Genomic DNA, 13,237 nt, shown 5'->3' with positions numbered 1-13,237 from the left:
GCATTAGAGAAATTAATCTATTATTACAGAAGAACCCTAAAACAATAAATACCTTATTTTGAGACTGGAGTTCCTCCTTCCACGTGTCGCCTAATCTAGCCTTGCGCGTGGAAAACCAGGCGTAACATTGCGCGTGGTTTATGAATTCCTCCATAATAGGTGGCAAAAGGCACACCTCCTTGCAAATAGGAATCGGTAATCACCGTTACATGTTAACCCCCTTCCCGGTTACCCCTTACCTTTTCTCCGCCGTCATTATCCCCTCTAAGACGGCGCCCACTCTCCTCCTTGGATAAGTCCCTTTACCGGCTGCTCCGGTAAAAGATAGAAACAATTAATAAATAAAAATCAACTTTATTTTTACGAAAAAGAACAGAGTGAGTTACGCTTACATAACATAACACATTCCAGAGAGAGAAAATGAGATCATTAATTTTCCTCTCTTTGTTGTTAAAAAGGCTTTGAGATTATCACCCTTCTTTTTTTTCTTTTCTCCATTCAATTTTCCCTCTATTTCCTGGAATTATAACTAATTTTTCCTGGAAAGTTTTTGTGGAATTTTCTAACGAGGTGGTTAATTCACGATCTGAGCTAGGGTTTTCGAAAAATGTTGATCGGAAAAATCGAATTTGCTCTGATTTTAGGTTGAAGATCTCGATTTGCCTCGATTGAGGGTTTTATAATTTTGAATTTTGCTTGTTTAGCTCTTTCTTCATCTTAACCTTAACCTTCTAGTACTAATCAATCACCTCCGGGGAAAGACCTTTCCATCTCAGGAGGGAGCCGGCGGTGTTCTTGCCCGCGTGGGTGGCTTGTTTTGCGAGTGAAAGCCATTGGAAAAGTAGTTAGGGCTTTCTCTTTGTCGACTTACAATCGCAGGTCTTTCGCTTTCGTTGGCATTCTTCTATTAAGTCGCAGTAAAATTTCAAGCTCAAGCTTACACTGCCAATGAAAGTGCAATAGCGTTAAGGAAAGATAGTGTGCCTAGTTTATTTACGATTTGTTGAACCTAGGGCTTAATTTGGGAACGTTAAAGAAATGGATGTGGATTCGTCGATGGTTCCTGAGACTGACCACGATCAGAATCAAAACGGAGCTTCTCAATCTTCAGCGCCGATGGAGAGGGAGCAACAGCAACAAAACCAGCAACTAGAGAACCAGGCTTCGCCACCGGGACCTGTTGGATCTGCACCCACTTCGGCGCAACAACAGTCTGCTGCTGCCCCACCTGCTACTCAGGGACAGCCGCAAACGCCAGTGGTTGGGCCAAGATGGGCGCCCACTTATTCTGTGGTTAATGCGATTATTGAGAAGAAAGAAGACGGGCCAGGTCCTAGGTGTGGGCATACTCTAACGGCTGTGGCAGCTGTGGGGGAAGAAGGGACGCCTGGGTATATTGGGCCCAGGTTGATTTTATTTGGTGGCGCCACGGCACTGGAAGGGAATTCTGCTGCTTCTGGGACTCCATCGTCGGCTGGAAGCGCTGGCATCAGTAAGTTATTTATATTTTCTTCCATTTTTGATGTGATGTCTAAGAAACCCTTAAAATTTACTGTGGTTTAAGTTATTTAAGATGCAAAGAAATTTGGCCATAGCCTATAGGTGTCCACATATTTGTGAGAACCTTAGAGGATTTAAGATGCGTATTCTTTAGAGTTTAGACCCAGAAATTATTGCTTCAGCAATTCATATTTGGTGAGAAACCCTAACTTAATACTAGGCCAAATTACTCAGCTGCTGTTTGTATTAGGGTAAATAACTGTTTTCTCCTTTTATTGGTTTGGGGAGGAAGGAACTACTCTAAAGAGTAAAGTTCTTTTCTTTTTTTCTGGAAAGAAAGAAAGAAAACTCTAAAGGGGGTGCCACTGCAAGAAGGCTGATTTTTTTTTTTTTACAGAATAGATGTAGTGTGATAATCTTTTAGGTTCTTCGCTAATACCAAGTTAAATGAATTTTAAAACCATCTGTAGCTTGGAATTATGGAGGTGGCATCTGAACATTGCATTCTTTGGGTTTTGTACAATTCAAAATGCCTATGATTTTGTCTTATGGATTGATGGAAGGCTAGAAGTATATTCCTTTCCTCTTGAACCTTGTGTGAAATTGATGTTTCAATATTTTCAGTTTTGTATTCTGGAGTTTGCACTCTCCCTGCCCTCCTTTTTTCCCTTCCATGCCTGCTCCCAAAACCCTTTAAAGTTGTTTTCTGGTGCTATTTTGGACGCTGATTTTTTTTAGATTTCTTACCTTTTTTCAAAGTTAAACTAGCAATATGACTGTTTTCAGCTTACAGTTTTAAATATCCTGGTTTACCTTAAGTTGCAAATAGAAACTTCTTTATTCAGAAAACACTATGCCTAAATTTTCCTGCTGTTACGATTAATGTTCCAATTTGTCCTTTTGAAATAGTCACGCTTCTTCTTCTTTATTTATTTATTTATTTATTTTTTATAATTCATGCTCCACTAACTAAGAAAAATAATATCTTCATTCTTTTGAAATAATCATCATATTGTGCATATGCTTAGGATGATTGAAGTTTAAATATCAGGCTTCGTTTTAAGTTTTGCGTGGTAAAATAATCAAGGATGTTTGATCAATTTTCAAGTAATAATGCATAAGTAGGACCTTTATTTGGCTTAATCCCCCAACAAATCTGCAACATATGGAATGTCAAGGATGGTTGTTGTTGCCCCTATCCCTCTTTTAAGAAATAATTCTTTAGAATTTTTCTCTTTTGTGTTGGATGATGTTCATGGTCTAAACTTCTTTTTGTTTCTATTAAATTTCAGGACTAGCAGGTGCCACTGCTGATGTGCACTGTTATGATGTGTTAAGTAATAAATGGTCTAGGTAAGCCTAGGACTAAGGGTTCATTACTGCTGTTCTGCATTCCTGATATCCACTTGACTCGTTATGTAATCTCACAGGATCACGCCCTTTGGAGAGCCACCTACACCAAGGGCAGCTCATGTGGCAACTGCTGTGGGAACTATGGTTGTTATTCAGGTTAGAGCACACTGTGTCTTATCATAAATCCTTTTTTTTTTTTTTGGTTTACAATGTTTTTATTTATTCAAGTTTCTTCCCTCTACTGTTAGTAATTCCTCATGTGAAGTTTTTATTTTGACTTAGGGTGGAATTGGTCCAGCTGGTTTGTCTGCTGAGGACCTTCACGTTCTTGATCTCACACAGCAGCGACCACGGTGGCATAGGTTTGGTCTTGAAGGATGCATGTGTTTGCACCTTATTTATATTGTTATGGTTGGTTATTGATATGACTTTTCATTGTACTTCAGGGTTGTTGTGCAAGGCCCTGGACCAGGGCCACGTTATGGACATGTGATGGCTTTGGTGGGACAAAGGTATCTCATGGCTATTGGTGGAAATGATGGTAAGTAATCTGTTATTCTGTTTTTCTTGCTTGCATTTTCTTAAAATTATCATGGAAATTTCTTTTAATTTTTATTTAAATGTATTTAGATTTTCAAGTGAATTCTTTTCTGAATGGTGTGCATCATTTCTAGGAAAACGACCTTTGGCAGATGTATGGGCCCTGGATACTGCTGCCAAGCCTTATGAATGGCGTAAATTGGAACCTGAAGGGGAAGGCCCACCTCCATGCATGTAATCTCTCTCTCTCTCTCACACATACACACACAGAACTGACTTGTGGTAGTGTGCCAAAACTAACCTTAGATTACATGGTCTGTTCTATTTTTATAGTTTTGGGTCTCTTAGAAGCTGTATGCAAGACATGAACCTAAATGATACTGTATTGCTATGCTTATCTTTCAAAATAGATGCAGTTGGACATGGTGACTATTGATGTATCTACATGATTATTGTTGCTGTTTTTTTTTTTTTTTGATGATTTATGTAGGCAATTTTAAACTAATTCCTTGTTGACAATTTCTGTTTAAATAGGTATGCTACTGCAAGTGCACGATCAGATGGTCTCCTTCTGCTCTGTGGAGGGAGGGATGCTAACAGTGTGGTGAGTTTAGAAGTCTGCACCAAATGGTGTTTAGATTAGTAAACGTATGGCCTAATATAGACATGTATGTATATATGTATTGTTTTCTGAACAATATGGCGCAAGATGTTGTAGTCTCTGGTTTTATCTTCGATTTATTATTTGCTTTAGGGCAGGTTTTCCATGTTTAGTTGGGGTAAAATTTCAATACATCTTTATAAATGTTGGCACTGATTTGAAATTTATATTTGTCTGTCTAGATAGGGAGAGAGAGGCATTTTAATGATTTCTAATGAATTTGAAAATAATAGCAATGGAGATATTTTAAAGATTGATCTGAGATGCATGTAAATGGTGTCATAATTTTGTCCTTTTTGTTTTGATATGCATACATACCTTTGTACATTGGGTTTGCTCAATCTGTTCTCTCTTCATGCTTCTTTTCTCAGCCATTGGCTAGTGCATATGGACTTGCAAAACACAGGGATGGTCGATGGGAATGGGCAATTGCTCCGGGTGTCTCACCATCACCAAGATATCAACATGCTGCTGTGAGTTTTTCTTTTATTGTGCTCATTTTTTATAGTTCAGTTCAATTCATGACTTTTTCTGGCTAGATGAATCAGATGCACGTGCTGTGTTTCTAGGTCTTTGTCAATGCAAGGCTCCATGTTTCTGGTGGGGCACTTGGCGGTGGACGCATGGTTGAAGACTCGTCAAGTGTTGCAGGTGCTTGGTCTTGGTGTTTTTTTTTTTTTTTTTTTGTGTCATGACTTATTTATTACATGTTCTGGGCTAGTGGTTTGTATGGTTTGTGTCAAATATCAGTTTGTAAAATCTTAAGGTTTAAAAGTAGTTTTTTCAGGTAAAATCTGTTATAAACTTCCCCAAATATAGTTTATTCTCTCTACTGGAAAAAAAGTGATGCAATGGTAGTGCATAAAGTAGGGAACAAACTATCTCTTAAAGCTGTCAATCCTTTCTCTGATCTCACATTTATTCAACGTAAAACTTGGGGTTTTCCTGTTCCCAACTTATTCCCATTTCTGATAGTGTTGGATACTGCTGCGGGAGTTTGGTGTGATACAAAATCTGTTGTTACTAGTCCGAGGACAGGCAGATACAGTGCAGATGCTGCTGGAGGAGATGCTTCTGTTGAGTTGACAAGGCGCTGCAGACATGCAGCTGCTGCTGTTGGTGACTTAATATTTATTTATGGTGGTTTACGTGGTGGTAAGATAGCCTTCCCCCCCCACTAAAATATGCATGTATGCTTTTTGTTCTAGCCTCGGCATGGAGTTATCAGTTACCTATTAGATTTGTATGCCATTATTATATATCCTATACATAATTACAGTTTCTCTTTATAACTGCATTTTCTGATAAATCTAGACTGAGGTCACCCAAGGCTTGTCAGTTAATATTGTAGGCCTTGGTTCTTCCTCACTTCATGAGATCAAAATTTGGTTGTTTAAAATCGTTGAAGAATGAATTTTGGTTTTTGTTGTCTGCTCATTGTCCTAATTCAAAATGTACATTCTTCACTTTCTTGTATATAACATTAGTTATAGGAGAGACTATAAAAGTTTCTTCTTTTGTCTTGGGAATTAGAGAAATTTACTTCCGTGAAACTTTAAGTTCTTTTAATGTATCATGGAGTTTGAGCTGCAGCTACTTTTTGGTGCTTAATGCTTATTCAGAAGAGAATCTGTATTTGGTAATTCTAGTACTGCGGTAATATGATTTATTTATGCTGTAGGTGTGTTGCTTGATGACTTGCTTGTTGCTGAAGACCTGGCTGCTGCTGAGACAACAGCAGCAGCTTCACATGCTGCGGCTGCAGCAGCTGCTTCTAATGTGAATGCAGGGCGGTTACCTGGAAGGTATGGTTTTGGTGATGAAAGAGAAAGGCAAACAATGCCTGAAGCAGCTCCTGATGGAGCAGTTGTGCTGGGAAGTCCAGTTGCTCCCCCTGTAAATGGGGATATGTATACCGACATAAGCACTGAAAATGCCATGCTTCAAGGATCCCGGTAAGCAACCACTGTAACTTTTTGGGGGTATTATTTATTGGCTATAAAATGCGTAAGCAACCTCAATGAATACAATTTGGTTTATCTTGCAGGAGAATGAGCAAGGGTGTTGAGTATTTAGTTGAGGCCGCGGCTGCTGAAGCTGAGGCTATTAGTGCCACATTGGCTGCTGCCAAGGCACGACAAGTTAATGGAGAAGTTGAACTTCCTGATAGGGATCGAGGGGCAGAGGCTACACCTAGTGGAAAACAAATGTCTACCTTGATTAAAATACCTGATTCTTCTGGGTCAAATAATGTTACTCCAGCTGGAGTTCGGCTTCACCACAGAGCTGTCAGTATCTGAAAATTTGATTGACATGATACTGTTTTAGGTCATTTGGCATTGTTTTGTACCTATGAGTTTGTCTAATGTTTCCTTTATGCCAATAGGTGGTTGTGGCTGCAGAGACCGGTGGAGCATTAGGTGGGATGGTAAGACAGCTTTCTATTGACCAATTTGAAAATGAAGGCAGGCGGGTTAGCTATGGGACTCCTGAGAGTGCAACTGCAGCAAGGAAACTATTAGATAGGCAGATGTCAATCAATAGTGTCCCCAAAAAGGTACTAATATCCTCATTTTTTGTATTATAAAGCAGCATCTGTGTTTTAGAGGTAATGGTTCATGTGTCTGCAAATGAGAAGGGTAGAATTGAATAGTAAAAGCAGGATCTTCGTGGCTGTTCGCTAAACCCCAAACACTAGCACTCAAGAATAATTTCTTTCTATTTGAATTGTTTTTTATGGATTAAGATTTTGTTATAGAATTTACTTTATTTCAATGAGATTGATTTTAGTTTATTTGAGTTAAGATGGATCAGTTTTATTTATGGCACTTGATAAATCTAGGACAACAGTATTTTATTCTTGAACTCTCATTTGAAGATGACAGAATTCTCCCTTATTTTATCCTTGTGGGTTCACATTTATTATCCTCATATGTATATGTGTTCTGTATTGTTCCTGAGGTCTTGATGCAACTTAGAAAGGGGGAAAGAAGAAAAAGCCTGAAAAGCTATACATCTTGATTTACAGAAGGAACTATATATCTCAAAGCTCTCAAAGAAATCTCCTTAGCTTTTTAATCAACTTAGCTTCAATTATGATATAAAAGGAAAGGGAAAGGAAAAGCTTGAAAAGCTACAAATTGTTTACTTTGTGATTATTTGTGGGCCATATTTCATTACCATGCTTTCCATGCCATTACAGAATTGTCATTGCTTTGCAATCTTCACCAATGCACTTCAGCATTAAAAAGTTGGTTATTGATTTTATAATAAATTGCTTCTGTTAGTACTATAAGTGGCTTGGAGAGAATTCCTCCTAGAGATTTCTCTTGTTCAAATTGGAAAAATCCATTTTTTCTTGAATACCGAAGTTGAATAATGTGGTCAATAATTCCTATATGTTGAAGCACAGCTTTTTTTTCAGCAGTTGGTCATTGATATACTGATCAATGTTAGTGTGGATAGAAGTTTCGCTTAGTCTTGCATTTGTGCCCCTGTTATATCTGTCAAAATGCTTCCCTCTAGAATCTTGAAAAGATTCATTTGCTCAACTATAATGAAGTGTCTATATGTCACTTTGTCCAGGTCATTGCACATCTTTTGAAGCCTCGTGGTTGGAAACCTCCAGTTCGTCGACAGTTTTTCTTAGATTGCAATGAAATAGCAGATCTCTGTGAAAGTGCCGAAAAAATATTTGCTGCCGAACCAACTGTTTTACAGCTGAAAGCTCCTATTAAGATTTTTGGTGATCTACATGGACAATTTGGGGATCTTATGCGCCTTTTTGATGAATATGGTGCGCCTTCAACAGCTGGGGACATTGCGTAAGTGTTTGGCTAAAAATTAGTGTTTTCTGAGGGCTCTTCACTAGCAAATTTTCAATTGACTGTCTCAGGTGTAATCTGCATGTGCTGTATTGCATCTCATTTTTAAATTTGACATTTATTTACTTGATATTTGTTTGGTATAAATTACTATCAGATATATCGATTATCTCTTCTTAGGAGATTATGTGGACCGGGGCCAACACAGCTTGGAGACCATTACTCTTCTGCTTGCATTGAAGGTAAATTTAGAAATTTGGTGCTTTGATTATCTTCTCATGCTCACTTTTACTTTCTTTTGAAATTTGTGATAAGCCAAGCTTTTCTATAATTCTGTTATGTTGCAGGTTGAGTATCCCCATAATGTACATTTAATTAGGGGAAATCATGAGGCTGCAGATATCAATGCACTTTTTGGCTTCCGGATTGAGTGTATTGAGCGCATGGTATTGTTTTACGTTGTTTTTGAAAGATGTTAGTCATGCTTTGTATAATGTTTTTGTCCCAATTCCGTTGGCTTGTGTAACAGGGTGAGAGAGATGGAATATGGGCATGGCATCGCATAAACCGGTTATTTAATTGGCTTCCTCTGGCAGCTCTAATTGAGAAGAAAATCATTTGTATGCATGGTGGCATTGGTCGGTCTATAAATCATGTGGAACAGATTGAGAACCTACAGCGTCCCATTACAATGGAAGCAGGCTCAATTGTTCTTATGGATTTATTATGGTCAGAGCATGTTGCTGTTTTATTTTAGTCATGAAATATGGTAGTATTCATTCCTTTAATTTGCTGATACATTTTACTGTCATTTTATATTCTAGGTCTGATCCAACAGAAAATGATAGTGTGGAAGGGTTGCGACCAAATGCTAGAGGTCCAGGGTTGGTTACTTTTGGGGTGAGTGTGCTACTTTAGAACTGTTGTTTAACTGCAGCGTTTTAAGTCCTTTCTAGCTGCTTGTTTCATTGATTTCAATATTTGAGGAAGTACTTGCATGGTCATCTGCCTGAATGAAACTGCTTCACTCTCTCCCCTTTCCTTTCTCTCTCACACATGCTCACACAAAACAAAAAGCTATAAGGAAATGATGGTATCTTTAACATACCATTGAAAGTTAAAAGTTTTTGACACAAGATATTATTTAAATTTGCTTCTGTTTTGTTTCCTGCTTGCTTGTGCAGGTCATTTCTGAGTAAAACTGTCTGTTCTGATTGTTTCGATGCTGATTTTCCTTTTTACGTTTATGTAAATGGTTTTTCCTGTTGCAGCCTGATCGTGTTATGGAATTCTGCAATAATAATGATCTTCAGTTAATTGTTCGTGCTCACGAGTGTGTTATGGATGGCTTTGAGCGCTTTGCCCAGGGACATTTGATCACTCTATTTTCGGCAACCAATTATTGTGGTGTGTCCCTGACCCATGCTTATACATGCAATATGTCAGGTTCAGACAATTTAACCTTTAAATTTTGCTTCATGCTTGATTTTTCAGGCACCGCAAATAACGCTGGCGCTATCTTAGTTTTGGGTAGAGATCTCGTGGTAGTTCCAAAGCTGATTCATCCTTTACCCCCAGCAATGTCATCTCCAGAAGCATCACCGGAACGTCATATAGAAGATACATGGATGCAGGTGCTTCCTCTTTCCCTTTGTTAGCAGTAATTAGTCTTTTGTTATTTCTGCATTCTTTTGCTTGGACCACGTGCATGGCTTCTTATACTAATATTTTTTACATCTATGGGATCAGGAGTTGAATGCTAACAGACCTCCGACACCTACTAGAGGTCGTCCTCAAGTGGCAAATGATCGAGGCTCTCTCGCGTGTATATAATAGATCCTTCCAAATCTTTTTCCATATACTCCTTCAGGTTTATGTTACTACATGGTGATTCCCTGTTCCGTATAAGGGCATGATGCCAAATACAGGCATTTCCAAACTTGTAATCTCTCTCGTAACAAAGTTTGAAGGCTTTGACTTTTCGCCGGTTTTCAGCACACGGTAGGCCTTGAGATTATGAAAGATGCATAGTTTGGGAACCAGATTGCAAGGTGCTGTGGTAGTATGAAAGGTACAAGTTAGAGAAGCAGATTGTGCACGGCGTAGGTTTCTTTTTGGATATGTGTGCTGAAAATTGCAAGTTGGGCTTCTCCCTCTGTAAATTGAAGGCACAGCCAGGTAGAAGTCGGGTGGTTTCTTCAAATGGGTTGCTAGTGTTGAGTACTTTTCACATTTAGTTATATATATTTTTTAGTCCTTGTTTTAGGTCTAATATTTTTTACTATGTGATGATGATGAGGGATCATATTGGGCGTTGCTTGTATCAAGAGGTGTTGATTGGTGTAATTCTCTTTTCTCTGTACAATGTAATGATTGTGTGAAGAAAACCTAGTGTTGTTCAAACATGAAAATTTTACAAGTTTTGGTCATAAATTTGTCACTCTTTTCATTTGTAAATCTAGCAATTACAATTCCAGGTTTTGCTTAATGTCACGATTAGATTATGCAGTTATAAGATGTCATTTTGTTCGAATTTTAGTGTTTGAATTTATTTTACTGGTAAAGGAGTCTGAAGAAAAAGAATTTTCCCTTCATTGGGTTTCAACTTGACTTTGATTTAATTATTAATTTAAGAACATTTTATGTACTATTTGTATTATATATCATTAATACTTGAAGAAAAGCCTGGGTTCCTTGTACCAAAGGAATTGTTGTAGAGCTGGCTATCATTGTCAAAAACACACTTTGTACACAAACTATTTTAAATGGTTTCTTTAAAAGAAAGAATATCAATCACACTCAAAACCTTAACCTAGAGGAACAAAGCCAAGGCCTCGTATCAATTTCTAGATGATTATGTCCCCAAAGTCAAAAGCAGTTAAGCCGACCATGACTCATGCTGAGACCCCATTGGCTAAGAATTTTGCTCAACCAAGAAAAACATATATATGAAGTCTAAACCCATCATTCTGTGAAGACAGACGAAACAGACTAGACAGTCCACCCATTCCAAAGACGACGCTTTTAGCTACAAATAGGCAAAGAGAATTATACAAAATTACCAGTATATATTCCAAATTTCATCTTCCAAAATTTCCAAAAAAGTATTCTCTCCTTTTTCGTAGATCCTTTTATTAGAAATTTTGACTACACAATCACTCTCAACGAGTGGATGTGGAAAAATTAGCTAGGAGAGAAAAAGAAAAGAAAAGAAAGGGTAATCAATAGTAAGTAATAACAATAATAATAGGGACAATTTGGAGATGGTATTTTTGGGTAATCAGGAAGTGGCAATGGAATAGGGCTCCCAGAGCAGAAGGGACCTCCTAGGTTCCTTGCAGCCTTTTAACAAAGGAACAATGTAATCACCTTTCTTCCCTTCCAACTCTTGCAAGTGTTGTTGATCTTTATTAGCCATTAGATTCTTTGTCAGGATAAGCCGCTTGCTATCGTCCTTCCCTGGTGGTGACTGTTGAGCAAGTGGGTCAACAACTACCGCTGCCGTCTTTGACATTCCCTGATTGGGCCTCCTCCAGTAGTACTCATAAGCATTGAATGATGAAGCTGCTCCTACTCCAGCAGCCTTGGACGGTGGTGGACGTGGTGGCAATGACTGTGCTAGTGGTGGTGGGCTATTTGACTCAACTTTCCCTTCCCTTTCCTCTCCAAAATTGACTATTTCGTCAAAATTTTTAGGCCATGTTGGGTTCCTCCTATTTGCTAACCATATGGGCTTGTTCATCATTACAGCTAACCTATGCACATTCATTGCTCCACATGATAGGTTAGGAGCCAGCCCAATCTCACTTTCCTCCTCTCCTTCATCATCATCATCATCACCATCATCATCATCATCAATGCCTATTTCACTTTCTTTCTCTCCAAAGTTTTCAAACTCTTCTTCCAACTCTCCTACCTCCTTACTTTCTTCTTCTGGTGCTTCACTAGGAGCAGTGGTATTGGCAAAAGTGAGGACAAGGCGGCCGTCTTGGCGTTGAGCTAGGAAGTTGTTCAATGAAGGCATTGAAACAGCTTCAATAACCAATTTACCATTATCACGATGAGTCTTCAAGCGCCTCGATGCTCCACCTTTGCCAGAAAGGGAAGGAATCGGCGGTGGAAATGATGGGTTTGGCGATTTCTTGCCAACATCATAGCTGTATTTCACAGTTGTCGCCTTTTCACCATGGAAACAAGGCATCATCATGGGTTCTAGTGTTTCTTGCTTTTGGTGTTGCAGATGTTGATCTTCCTCCACCTCACCAGTTTCTGAAGAGAACCCATCAGAGCCAGTCTCAGAACCAAGGCTCTCAGTGCAGATTTCAAGGCTTTTCTCGCTTAAACAACTGGTGGATCGTTTCACAAGAGGGTGAATATAAGGTGGGGAAGACTTGAAAGACTCTTGTTCAGCCTTTTGTGATATGATTGAGCTCCATATATCGAACTGGGAAGGGTTTTGAGGTTGCTTCTTTTCATGTTGAATTGAAGCCCAGATATGGGATTGATCTGGTGCTTCATTTTCCCCCTCTTCTTCAAATGAAGAAGGAACAGGGAATTCTTGGGATGATGGACTCTTTTTCAGGGGAGACAGCCATTTCCGGGACGACATATCGGCAGACAGAGTTCTTCTAAGTGACGTAGCTTTGGTGGGTCTCTCAGCATCCGATCCCAGAATGGATACTATGCCTTGCTTCTTGGAATCCATGACCTCCTCAGCTGAAGATAATAGGAAGCTCTTGCTAAGTGAGGCAGACATCTCCAACTATTAATACCCACGCAGTTGGTACTGGAATTTTTATCTACACATTTAACAAAACAAAACAAAACAGCTTAGGAAATAGCTAAAGCTAAACAACAAATAACAAGTTCCCAAGAAACATGCATGTAGCAGCATATACCAAAATACACGTATCTCTACAATGTATGGATATAGGTGAAATTACCTTTTGTTGTTTGGTTTTAAGAGAAAATAACTAGCAATAGCATCCAACAGAGGTCTTTCAAGACCTCGGAAGGAGTGCTTTTGCTTGTATTATGAGATTAGTGAAGTGAAGAAGGTGGGTTTAGAGGAGGGAAATGAGTGTGGATTGATGTTTGATGGTGGCAACGGGAAGGGGGTATTTGTAGGAGGGTACAAAGGCTTGGGAATCATGTCCAATGGACCCCCATTAACAGACTCGTCCACTCCTTTCCAAGTTTTTCCTTTTATTACAAAAGTTGATGATTAAACAAACAAAATCAAAAGTTTAAAGTGGTGTTATCCTCTCAACTATGATTTGGTTAACATAGTCAAAGGTTTTTTATTTTCTTCTTGCGAGTTTATCATGTCAAAAAAAAAAAAACATGTTCAGAGTCACTG

General features: G+C 38.7%; 2 protein-coding genes across 2 annotated transcripts; one reads left to right on the top strand and one right to left on the bottom strand.

Annotated features, from left to right (window-relative positions):
* Positions 1–299: 299 nt before the first annotated feature.
* LOC105799270 (serine/threonine-protein phosphatase BSL3) lies at positions 300–10,411 on the top strand. The gene is made up of 21 exons (XM_012629726.2): positions 300–1,492; positions 2,793–2,853; positions 2,931–3,009; positions 3,136–3,215; positions 3,300–3,394; positions 3,528–3,627; positions 3,928–3,997; positions 4,426–4,527; positions 4,624–4,705; positions 5,030–5,209; positions 5,736–6,009; positions 6,102–6,342; positions 6,441–6,611; positions 7,640–7,878; positions 8,036–8,120; positions 8,226–8,324; positions 8,408–8,607; positions 8,703–8,778; positions 9,150–9,285; positions 9,373–9,512; positions 9,628–10,411. The coding sequence occupies exons 1-21, from the start codon at positions 1,039–1,041 to the stop codon at positions 9,709–9,711; spliced, it is 3,048 nt and encodes a 1,015-aa protein (XP_012485180.1). The 5' UTR covers positions 300–1,038; the 3' UTR covers positions 9,712–10,411.
* Positions 10,412–10,926: 515 nt separating this feature from the next.
* LOC105799271 (protein FAF-like, chloroplastic) lies at positions 10,927–12,985 on the bottom strand. Its single transcript, XM_012629727.2, has 2 exons — positions 12,822–12,985; positions 10,927–12,677 (listed from the first exon to the last, which is right to left on the bottom strand). The coding sequence occupies exon 2, from the start codon at positions 12,632–12,634 to the stop codon at positions 11,159–11,161; it is 1,476 nt and encodes a 491-aa protein (XP_012485181.1). The 5' UTR covers positions 12,635–12,677; positions 12,822–12,985; the 3' UTR covers positions 10,927–11,158.
* Positions 12,986–13,237: the final 252 nt, after the last annotated feature.

Source organism: Gossypium raimondii, chromosome 9, assembly GCF_025698545.1.
Source record: "Gossypium raimondii isolate GPD5lz chromosome 9, ASM2569854v1, whole genome shotgun sequence".
Lineage (NCBI taxonomy): Eukaryota > Viridiplantae > Streptophyta > Magnoliopsida > Malvales > Malvaceae > Gossypium > Gossypium raimondii.
This window is presented reverse-complemented; position numbering and strand designations above follow the sequence as displayed.

Bases quoted from the DNA above. Each gene is read 5' to 3' on its own strand.
- LOC105799270 (XM_012629726.2), top strand. From the start codon at position 1,039: ATGGATGTGGATTCGTCGATGGTTCCTGAGACTGACCACGATCAGAAT. The intron at 3,998-4,425 runs GTGAGTTTAGAA...TTCTTTTCTCAG, and splicing joins GGAGGGATGCTAACAGTGTG to CCATTGGCTAGTGCATATGG. The intron at 9,513-9,627 runs GTGCTTCCTCTT...CTATGGGATCAG, and splicing joins TAGAAGATACATGGATGCAG to GAGTTGAATGCTAACAGACC.
- LOC105799271 (XM_012629727.2), bottom strand. From the start codon at position 12,634: ATGTCTGCCTCACTTAGCAAGAGCTTCCTATTATCTTCAGCTGAGGAG.